We start from the raw sequence: 11136 nt of genomic DNA, 5'->3' as shown, positions 1-11136 counted from the left end.
CGTCTCCGGGAGACGGGCAGACGCTGGGCTCAGCAGCCATGCTCAAAGGCCCGCGGGATGCTGGGCGCCGCTCGGGGGCAGAGGAGCCGAGCCTGGCCCGGGTGGTGGTCCGCAGTCTGGGGGCCTTCAGCCTGGGCTTGTGCTTGGCCACAGCCTATGGGCTCGTGGAGCTGCTGGGGGAAGGGCAGAGCCCCTGGGGCTGCCTGGTGGGCACGCTGACGCTGGCCGGCTTCCTCAGCCTGGGCATGGCTTTCTCTCGCCAGGTCCGGGTCACCGTCCTCCTGCTGATGCCCCAGGCCTTCTCCAGTGAGCGTGGCGCCGGTGGGAGGGCAGGCCCTGGGACGGGGGCTGGGGCAGGAGGGACCTGGGGGGGGGGGGTGTGGAGGGAAACACTCTGAGGGCTTCTGGAAGGGACTGGATGTGCTGCGTCTGATGGAGTCCGCTCCCCCCTTCCCCCCGCAGAGCAGAGCCAGGCGCTGCTGCTGTTGGCTATCTTTGGGTTGGTGCTGCAGGGACCTTGTGCCAACACTCTGCGCAACTTCACCCAGGCCAGCGAGGCCGTGGCCTGCGGGGCGGAGCTGGCCCTGAACCAGACGGCTGCGTTGCTGCAGCGAGCGAAGCAGCCCCTTGTCAGTAAGGCCTCCGGCGCCATTCCCCCGCTGGTTCTGCCCCAGCCTCCCTGCGCCAGGCGGGCCCCTCATCCGTGCCCTCCGGCCCGCTCCACTGCCAGGGCAGCTCCTCCCAGACCCAAGCATCCAGGCTCCCCACCTCCCGGGCAGTCCCCACCCCCTGCCCTACCCCAGGGACAGCATGGCAAGAACGGGTCCCCAGAGGAAGACACTCCACAGGGCCCCTGCCCCGCCTCCCAGGTGCCCTGAACAAGATTAAAGCCATTGCCCAGAAGGCCAAAGAGGTGGCTGACCGGGTCCGCAAGTTCTTTCGGTCAGTCATGGACGGCGTGAAGCATATAGGTCAGCGCGTCCGCGTGTCTGTTTTGGGGAGGGGGGGGATGGTGTCGAAATTCACCCACTCTCCTCGCCCTCACCCTCGTCCGGAACCCTGTGGGCCCTTCCTGGGTGCGGACTCGCCCCGAGGGATACACACAGCCAGGCCCCGGAGCACAGGCCTCTCCCGCTCTGGGTGCTCCCCTGGTGCTCCCCAAGCCCCTGACGGGACGCTGTAGGCCTCTGGCCCTCGGTACCAGCCCCACCGCTGTCCCCAGCCAGGGCCCTGCGCAACGTGTGGTATTGGCTCCTGCATATCGGAGACGTGTGCAACTCCGAGCTGGGCAACCCTTACCTCAAGTGCGCGCGCGTCTTCGATGACGCCAAGGACAGCTGCATGAAGGTCATCCCACAGGCCTATCACCTGTGCTACGTGCTCATGCCCTTCAAGCTGGTGCTCTGTGGACTTGCCAGCGGTGAGAGAGCCAGGGGCTCAGGGGCGGGGTTGGGGGCCCCTGCGAATTGGGGGCAGGCTCCGTCGGGAGGGCGGGCCCAGGGGGCCAGCAGGGGGTGATGACTGAGAGGCCAATAAGGAGGCTGGCCCAGCATGGGGTGGAGGGAAGATCGTGAGAAACCAAACGTGGGAGGGTGAGGTGATAGGGAGAAGCCAAAAGGTTTCGAGCCAAAGGTTTTGAGGCCAGGAGGACAAGCAGAAGGTCCCGAGGACCCTGTGAGAACCAGGTCCCTGGAGGTGGGAGAGGCCGGCCGCATCCCTCTGCCCTCCTGACACTCAGCCTCTGGCTCTCAGTGGTCCAGGTGTTCTGCATCATCCCCAAGTACATCCAACAATTCTTGCGCGTGACCATCGGCATCCGTGAGTGACCCCTCCGAGCCCTGCCGCCTGAGGTGCTCCCGGGAGGTCTCCCTCCCTCCCCCACCCCGGTGTGGCCGTCGCCAGCCTGGGAGTGCTCCCAGTCCATGGATAGGAGAATGCGAGAGCAGGAAGGGGCCTCCGCAGGTTGCCTGGAGCCACATCCGTGCTGTGCAGATTGGGAAACTGAGGCCCAGCCACGGGAGGCGCCTCACCAAAGCTGGACTGTAGAGCAGGGCTAGTGAAGGCGTTGTCCCTTCCTCGGTCCACCGTCGGGGCAAGCACGGGGGTCCTGGCTGGTCTGCAGCTGTCTGGCCCTTGGGCTGTGCCCGGCCCCTCCCTCCGGTGAGGCTCTGTGTCCCCCTCCCTGTCCTTGCTCACCTCTCCCCTGACCTGCGGCCCCCAGCTGTGCAGAAGCTAATTAACCGGGTGCGTCAAGAGTTTGAGTTCAACGTGACAGCCACCCACCACTTCTCCGTGGACCTCGATGCCTCTCGGAGCCTGTCCCAGGTCGCGCTGGACCTCTACGACGCCGTCAGCATGAAGCTGTACAGCGCCCGAGAGGCCCTGGCCCTGATGGGCTACGCCACGCCTCTGCTGCTCGTGCTGCTCTACCTCCAGTGAGGGGCTGGGCTGGGCGCCGCTGGGGCTGGGGCGTCCCATGGCATTCTGGGGGGCTGGAGTTCCCGTGTGTGTGGGGGTGCCCTGTGGGGTCAGATCAGGGGTGCTGAGGAGCCTCGTGCCTGCTCCACCAGGGCCCTGTTTTACCGGTACTGCTACCTGCACCTGGACAGCCATGACAACATCTACATCACCAGCCGGTTCCTGCGCATGGAGGCCGTGCGCTCCGAGGCGGGGCTGCCCACCGTGCTGCCCCTCAGTGGCCACGAGGCCAGACACTACATCCGGCCAGGCGAGTGCCTTGAGGACCAGGCGTCAGGGACCCGAGAAAGGCCAGGGCTTCCCCCAACCCCACTGCCCTGACCCGAGACCCCGCGCACAGGCTGGGCTCGGGGCAGGGCCAGAGTGAGGAGAGACAACCCAGAGCTCTCAGGGGAGACACCGCTCTGTCCTTGGGGAGCCCTCAGTGTGGAGGGAAAGTAGGGCTCCTCGTAGCAGGCAGACAGAGGAGGGGCAGACGATGCTCCTAGGAGCACCTGGACGCCAGGACAGAGAGAACGAGAGGGGGGAGCGGATATGGAGCAAGAAAAGTGAGGGTGGGAAGGCTTTGGGGTGGGCAGGAAGTGTGAGTGTGGAAATATGGAGGAGGTGCAACGTGGGGGCTGTCTGTGAAGCAGGGAGTTGAGTTTGGGGATCAGGGGTTCCCCGGGGAGGGAGGTTCCTGGAGACTGGAAATGGGCCTCCAGGCCCAGGTGCAGACTCTAGGCCTCCACTCCAGCTCTGGAGCCCTGACCTTGAAGAGGGCTCCCCGCTCTGCCCAGGGGTCCTCGCAGCTACCACACCTGCCAGATGAGCACACAGGCTCCAGCCCCATGCAGGGCAGGAGGCCCCTCCAGGAGAGAGGCCCCTCCGGGTCTGGAGTCTGCTGGGGGAGGGACCTGGGAGCAGCCCCCCCCTGACCAGCCCTCCCCTCCGCAGGCTCCCTCTACCTGTCCCGGTGGGAGCAGCTGTTTTACCTCCTGGCCATCTCCCACCTTTTCCGGCAACTCCTCATCACGCTGCTCCTCATCTTCCTGGACTATGCGGTCTTCTGGGTGCTGGACCTGGCCCGGCACCACCTGCAGGGGGAGATGGTGGCCCGCAGTGAGCGCCTGAACCTCCCCGTCCCACCTCAGCCCCCTCGGCCTGCTCCTGCATCCTCCCCACCATCCTGGGGGTTTGCCTGAGCCCCCCCCCCCCCCCGCCCTGTCATCACTGTTCCTCACCAGCCTCTGACTTCGCTCCTCTTCCAACGCTACCCTCTGCCTGGTGAACCCTGTGTCCAGGTCGAGGTTATACCACAGCAGAGTAGTTAACCTCACACGTTCTGGAGTCGGATGGCCTGGGTTCAGATCCCAGCTCCGCTCTTTACGAGGTGGGGACCTTGAGCAAGTTGTTGAACTTCCCAGAGCCTCCGCTTCCTCATCGGAACAGCAGGGCAGTGAGGGCAGCCACCTGGCTGGGTCCCTCTCAGGAGGAAATGAGCCCACGAGCGTTGACTGCCTGGCAGGTGGTTGACTGAACGTGTGGAACACCATGGCACACAAGGAATCTAATCCTGTTACCAGAGGGCCAACAGCGAGCGTGAAAGAGCACCCGACAATCAGTAAAGCGCTTAGTCCGTGCCCACCACACAGCCAGCGCTGAGCAGATGCTCTAACTCAAATGCAGGGGCAGCAGTGAGGGTGGGGGATGGGCTCACTGACCATTGAGGTCACCTCGGATCTGGAGGCCTGGGCGGGCAGACCAGGCACCAGTGCCAGCCAGCTCTGCACCGGGGCGCCCGTGCCAGGTGCCAGGTGCAGCCAAGGCCAGGTGCGGAGGGCGCTGGGCCGTGCCTAAGGCCTGCACCGCTCCGCCCTCCGGAAGGTGTGGCCTTCCTGTCTGGGGGCGGGCAGCTGCCACGGCACACCTCACACGGGGTCTCTGTGCCAGGCCCTGTGCTGGTGTCCGTCACCGTGGAAGGCAGTGGCTACACTGGGACTATTTATCGTGACCTGGTGTCGGCGTTCGATGTCCTGCAGCAAGGCAACATCACGGTCTTGTCGAGGCGCTGTGCCCTGCACCCCTCGGAGCCCAACACCACTGGCTACATCGTCATCGGTAACGTCCACGCCCCTGAGGGCCCTGGGTGTGAAATGGGCCCCCCTCAGGGCATGAGGGGTGCAGGCTGCGGAGGGGGTGTGTGGCTGGCACCTGCACCCACCCGCAGTGGCCGCTGTGCCCGCCGTGCCCCCAGGCATCATGTACGGCCTGTGCTTCTTCGTCACCCTGTTTGGAAGCTACGTCAGCCGGCTGCGGCGGGTCATCTGTGCTTCCTACTACCCATCCCGGGAGCAGGTGAGGGGCCACAGCCAGGCCCTGTCCCCCTCCCAGGGGGCCAATCTGGCCATCTTAGTTTTGGGGAGCTTTGAGTCCTTCAGCAGCCCCAGTCCTCTCTCTTCCAGTTGATCCCCAAAGCAAATTACCTAACCCAGTGGTCGGCAAACTCATGAGTCAACAGAGCCAAATATCAACAGTACAACGATTGAAATTTCTTTTGAGAGCCGAAAACCGACTTCTGCGCATGGGCCACGAAGTTTCAATCGCACTGCGTGTGCGCGTCCGCACGTGGTATTTTGTGGAAGAGCCACACTCAAGGGGCCAAAGAGCCGCATGTGGCTCGCGAGCCGTGGTTTGCCGACCACAGAGCTAGACTGAAGGTCTCCCGGCGCCATAGGGGGCTGGCAGAAAGAGGGCCTCTTGGGGCAGGGCTTCCTGAGACAGAGCTTGCCTCCCAAGTATTGTTTTGTGTTGGTTTTTTTAAAATACATTTTTTATTGATTTCAGAGAGGAAGGGAGAGGGAGAGAGAGATAGAAACATCCATGATGAGAGAGAATCACTGATTGGCTGCCTTCTGCATGCCCCTACTGGGTGGGGATCGAGCCTGAAACTTGGGCATGTGCCCTTGACCAGAATCGAACCCGGGACCCTTCAGTCCATAGGCCGATGCTCTATCCACTGAGCCAAACCCGCCAGGGCCCAAGTATTGTTGAGACGGTGGGGGAAGGGGCCGTGGCGGCATGTTGAGGTGTGAGTGGAAACTCACCATTTGCTCATTCGTTTACGCATCATTTACTGAGCATCTACTGCGTGCCAGCCCTGTGCTGGCATCAAGGATGCCAGGGTGCGCAGACACTGTCTGGGGCTCGCCGTCTCCGGGCAGGCTAGACAGGCTCCTCACGAGGCATTACAAGCAAACAAGTGTTCTTATTACGGAATGAACAAAGTGCTATGGAGACCAGAGGAGGGGATGGGCGACTGCCTGGGGGAGCCCGGAGGCTTTCCAGAGGAGAGGGAGTGTGAGCCAAGCCGAGGGGGACTCCTGGGAGGTGGAGGGAAGGCCAAGGTGGGGGGGTGGTGGGGATGGGTGCGGAGGGCATGCCAGGCAGATGAAACTGGATAAAGGGGACCCCATCCCTGCCCTGCCCTTCACCAGGCGAGGATCTCCTACCTCTACAACTTACTTCTGAGCCGCCGAACCTCCGTGCTGGCCGCCCTGCACCGGTCAGTGATGCGGCGGGCAGCGGACCAGGGCCACCTGAGCCTCCTCCAGGTGCTGGCCAGGCGGTGAGCTCATCGCCCTCCTCCTAGGCGCGGGGCAGAAAGGGACAGGACCCACGCCGGGAGCCAGAATGGACACTGTCCTCCCTCAGTGTCCGGAGGGCTGGGGGAAGAGGATGCCCACCCCGGGCCATTCTCGCACTGAGAGGGAGACTGAGGGACGCCCGTCCTTAGAGGTGGGGCGCGGAGGGAGGAGGAGGACAGGGAGCAGGTGGTTGCCGCAGCCAGAGGGATGGAGGCTAGGCTGTAGGAGGCCTGCCCTTGGTGCTGGGGGTGGTGCCGGAGGGGAGGGCCCGGCTGGCTGGCTGGCCTGCTGAGGGCCGGGACCCCTCTCCTCAGGTGTGTCTGTCTGGCTCCATTCATGAAGTACCTTTGGCAGTACCAGGCCTACTGCCTGGGCTGTGGGCAGCCCCGGGGCGAGGGGGACACAGAGAACTTTGTGTCCTGTAGTACCCCCGCCTGCCCAGGTGAGTTCCCGGGCGCCGTGCCTCGCTGCTGGGGCTCACTCCATTTGCATACGGCCATCAGGCCATCCACCGCGGTCCTTCACTTAGGGGCGTCTGTCCCCACCGTTTGTACGCCTCCCTGCATTACTGTGCATGTTCTTCTCATTGACACGGAACCCGCAGGGAGCTCCCTTTCTCCATGTTTGCCTCAAGTCTCCCATGTGGGAGCAGCATTCATACCCAGGAGGCCTTGCAGCAACTCCCTAGTGTGCACCCCTTGACAAGGACCCCCTCTCTCCCCACCCCACCCCCCGTGGTGGGGTAGGAGGAAGCCAGGAGCAGAGTGGGTGAGCGGTAAGCTCCAGTTTACCTCCCCTCCCCGCCCCTCCAGGCCTCTTCTGCCCCACCTGCTTCCGCCTCCTGAACAACACCTGCTCGGTGTGCGCGTCTCCCCTCTCCTACCAGGGAGAGCTGGACCTGGAGCTGTGAGTCTTCCGCGGGGGGGGGGGCCGGCTGGAGCCTGGGGGGGCGGTGGGAGCAGCCACCCCTCCCCCAGGCCCTGTGTGGGCTGCTGACAGGGGCGGCTCCTCCAGGGACTCCAGCGACGAGGAAGGCCCCCGGCTGTGGCTGGCTGCAGCCCGGAGAAAGAACCCTGCGCAGGAGGGGTTACTGCGGCAACGGCTCCAAGAAGCGCTGGGCAGGCCCCTCTCGTCAGGGTCCAGCTCTGAGCTCAGGTGAGCCCGAAGCAGGAGTCGGGGCCCGGGAGGCCTAAGCTCGTGTACAGATGGCTCCTCGGGTGCCTGGCCTCTGTTAGAGCTGGAGACAGAGAGGAAAAGAGGGGAGGGAGGGAGGTTTGCTGAGTGCTTGCTCCGTGTCAGCACCCCTGCCCCCGAGGAGCCCACTGAATGGGGGGCAGGGGGGCCGGGGGTGGGAGGGAGTGAATCTAATAGGTAGGTGACAACGGTGTGGACAGTGGCCCATGCAAGGAGTGAAGCAGATGCTGGGCGGTACAGAGAACAACTGGTTTGGAATCGGGGTGCATTAATGACGGCCTCTGAGGAGAGATGAAGAAAGAGGTGGGATGGGGAGCAGCTGGGTGGTTGGTTAGGCTGAGAGCAGAGGAGAGCATTCCAGGGCTGGGGGCCTGTGTGAGCCTGGAGACCCTGAGGCACTCGGGAGGGGAGAGCCTAAGGGAGTGGGTGAGCGTGTCTGGGTGGAGACCTCAGAGGATGCTGGGAGGTGAGGTGGTAAGTCAAGGTGGGGAGAGATGGGAGAAGGCATGACTTGCCATCGGAAGATTCTTTTTTATTTTTCCCTATTTTTTTAAACATATTTTTAATTGATTTCAGAGAGGAAGGGAGGAGAGATAGACAGAAACATCAATGATGAGAGAGAACCATTGATCAGCTGCCTCCTGCATGCCCCCCCCCCCCCCCCCTGGGGATCGAGCCCACAACCTGGCATGTGCCCCTGACCGGAATCGAACCCAGGACCCTTCAGTCCACAGGCCGACGCTCTATCCACTGAGCCAAACCAGCCAGGGCGATCAGAAGATTCTTGGTCAGGAAGCGACATGTTCATAATTTGTCTTTTAGGCTGAGAAGGCAGAGAGGAGGCTGTCTTAGTTCAGGAGAAGTCGGTGGTGGCCTCAGGACGGAGGTGCCGAACCAGACTGGGGGTTTATGCCTGGGACATGGCAAGTGCCAGGGTGAGAGGGGGGGCAGGTCCGGGGTAAGAGGAATGGTGCAGTTTGAGACCTTTGAGTATCTATAGAGAATCCAGCCGGAGAGGCCCAGGAGACGGTGGGTCACAAGTGCATTTTGGGGGGTGTTGACTGTAAGGAGGAGGACGAGCTAGGTCATCCTGGCAGAGGCCATGGCAGGAGAGGAGAAGGGGCAGGGACAGAACCCCAAGGGGCTCCATCACAAACCAAGGAGGAGAAAGGCTCCCGAGGATAAGAGAACCAAGCACATCAAATGCTGAGATGACCCCGCAGGATGAGGACTGGAGGCCCGCCATGGGATTTGGGGACGGAAGGATCGTTGGAGCGGCTGGTGGGAACATTTTTAATGGCACCAGGAAGACCAAAACCGGGCCAGAATGAGTCGAGGGGTGACTGGTATGGAAGACTCAGAAACAGGGTTCAAGGCCTCACATCGTCATTGTTGCAAGAAGTTGGAGAATTCTTTTTAGAAATATCGCTGCTGCAGTTTAAAAAAGGAAGCTCGATGGTGAAGAGGGGGAGTCGGCGTCACACGGTGAAAGAGTAGCGTGAGGGGGACCCGCACGAAAGGACTTTTCTGTATCCAAGGAGAGGGAGCCCTGAGTACTTGGGAGGGGAAAACGAGCATTGAAGGGAGAAGGGATGAAGAAAGGTCCCACTACCCTCCTCCCTGTGACTGCCCCCCCACACACACTATTGGGGGTACCTGGGCAGCTGTGCCAATGGGCATATGGGAGAGATGGGGTCGGGGTGGCCTCAGATAGGCTGTGCTCTGGTGCCTGGCTTTTCTCTGGGGAGCAGGAGGCAAGGGTGCCTGCCGAGGAGTGGGATAGTTTGAAGGTGGTGGAGGGAGAAAGGCCTGCCTCGGGGAGTGTGCAGAGAAGCTGAGAGGGGAGTAAGGGACTTCCAGGTAGCGTTCAAGGCCCAGATGATGTTGACAAACATGACCTGTAACAACGGACCTGTGTGCTCGGTTGTGTGTGTGTTTTTTTTAACTTACTGATTTGAGGGAGAGAGAGGAAGAGAGTGAGAGAGAGAGAAACATCCAATTGTTGTTTCACTTATTAATGCATTCATTGGTTGATCCTTGTTTGCCCTGACCAGGGATCGACCCCGCAACCTTGACACATCAGGGTGACACTAACAAACTGAGCTGCCCGGCCGGGGAGGTTCTGTGGGCTTTTCCCCCTGGCAAATGTGGCAGTCACCAACAGGACTCAAGGGCTTTTTCTGGGCGGGTCAGGGGAAGTACTAGCCGGGGAGAGAATTCAGTCTCTGCAGTGTCTGATGACTGGCCCTGGGGAAGAGGAGGGCTGGGACCTCAGGGGAAAGTCCAGGGTCTAGGTCAGGATGTGTTAGCGCAGGGACAGTGGCCAGGAGGGACAGAGAGAATGAGCCACAGCGAGGGAAGAAATCGGGGATAATTCCAGTGAGTGGCCAAAGTGGAGGGGGATGCCTGAGTGGGAGCAGAGGGGAAGGTCATCAGGGCAAGGGCAAGGGTTGAAAGGAAGGCCAGAGTTGGATGAGTCCTCCAGTGAGGAGGCTGCTGGGCCACGCGTCTGAGACAGGACCCTGGAAAGGTGTGGCAGGACATCTGGGAGGCCTGGGGAGACAGCCACGGCCTCGTGGTGTGGCTGCCACTGGCCAGGGGGATCTGAGAGGCAGGCAGCCCCCACTGGGGAGGAGTGACCAGCGGGCACATCCTGTGGGAAGGGGCTGGGAGTCGGGTTGAGAGGAGAGGCTGAGGGGGAAGAGAAGTTCAGGGAACTTAAAAGCTGAGTCACCAGAGCGGGCAGCTTGAGCCTTGAGCAGGTATTATCGCCACGTCCTTACTGGTTCTGGCCTCACTAGACATGTGACCTTGGGCAAGCCATCGCCCGCTGGTCTGTCATCATCAGCCTGAAATCAGATGTCCACAGCCCTGGGCTGATGTGCCCGGGGGCCTGTGAGAACAGCCGGGCTGGTGCACAAGAGGCAAATCCGAACAGATGGGACCTGGGACCGGGGCAGGAATGGACTGTGGGAAGGTGGGTGACCCACGGGGCCCTTCCTTGCCTCACTAGTGACCTGGACGAGAAGGGACCTTGACGGAGGAAGCACAGGCCACTGCCCCGACCTGCGGTCCCATCCGCCAGCATTCCCAAGCCCTCTCAGCCCCCGTGACCGCCTCCCCAGTCCTGGCTCCACAGCAGCCACTCCCCCGCGTTGGAGCTCCAGGCCCTGTCTCCAACCCCCCCTCCCCTCCGGATCCCTCCCACCTGCCCCAAAATAAAGGAACCAAAGGTGAACAATGTGAATCTTAAATTATTATTATTTCTTCCTGTCCCTTACACCAGAGGTGGGGGGTAAGGGAAGGGGAAGGGAAGAGGAGAGGGGGGTTGCCTCCCCCCCTAAGGCACTGAGTGGAGAAGCAGCAAGGAGGGAGGGTGGAGGCCACATTGTCCTCACTCCCCGGGGATCGGCCCCAGGTTTCCCCAACCTTGGGCTCCCCTATCGCCTGAAATGCTAAGATGAGGCCCAGAGCAACCCGACCTCCCCCTACCCCAATATATTACATCATTACTTTTTAAATAGATACAGGGACTGGTCCCACTACCCTCCTCCCTGTGACCCCCCTCCCCCACTATTGGGGGGGGTACCTGGGCAGCTGTGCAAATGGGCATAGGGGTGCATGGGAGGGAGAGCACCGGGCCCCTGAACCTGCCCCTTTTAAGGAGGGGGAGGGGCCGCGAGGTGGGGGTGGGGTGGGGGTTATAGTGCAAGGCAGAGCCCAGGCCACAAGGGGGGGTCCAGCACCCAGCGAGGAAGGGGAGGGGGTAGAATTGGTAGTTAAAAATCTGAAACTAGATCTCGACAAGACCCACAGAAGAGGCTATGTACAGAAGAGG

At 62.0% G+C, this 11136-nt stretch overlaps 1 protein-coding gene across 1 annotated transcript; it reads left to right on the top strand.

The window, feature by feature from the left end:
* Positions 1-29: 29 nt before the first annotated feature.
* DCST2 (DC-STAMP domain containing 2) lies at positions 30-10533 on the top strand. Its single transcript, XM_008155887.3, is given in 15 exon segments — positions 30-306; positions 463-633; positions 870-971; positions 1223-1420; positions 1753-1818; positions 2222-2435; positions 2571-2728; positions 3415-3579; positions 4411-4578; positions 4715-4815; positions 5955-6085; positions 6419-6546; positions 6917-7010; positions 7119-7259; positions 10312-10533. Coding segments are annotated over 15 exon segments (2205 nt in total). The 5' UTR covers positions 30-38; the 3' UTR covers positions 10412-10533.
* Positions 10534-11136: the final 603 nt, after the last annotated feature.

Source organism: Eptesicus fuscus, chromosome 22 (genome assembly GCF_027574615.1).
Source record: "Eptesicus fuscus isolate TK198812 chromosome 22, DD_ASM_mEF_20220401, whole genome shotgun sequence".
Classification (NCBI taxonomy): domain Eukaryota; kingdom Metazoa; phylum Chordata; class Mammalia; order Chiroptera; family Vespertilionidae; genus Eptesicus; species Eptesicus fuscus.
Note: the sequence above shows the minus strand (reverse complement) of the source record. Positions and strands in the feature narration are given on the sequence as shown.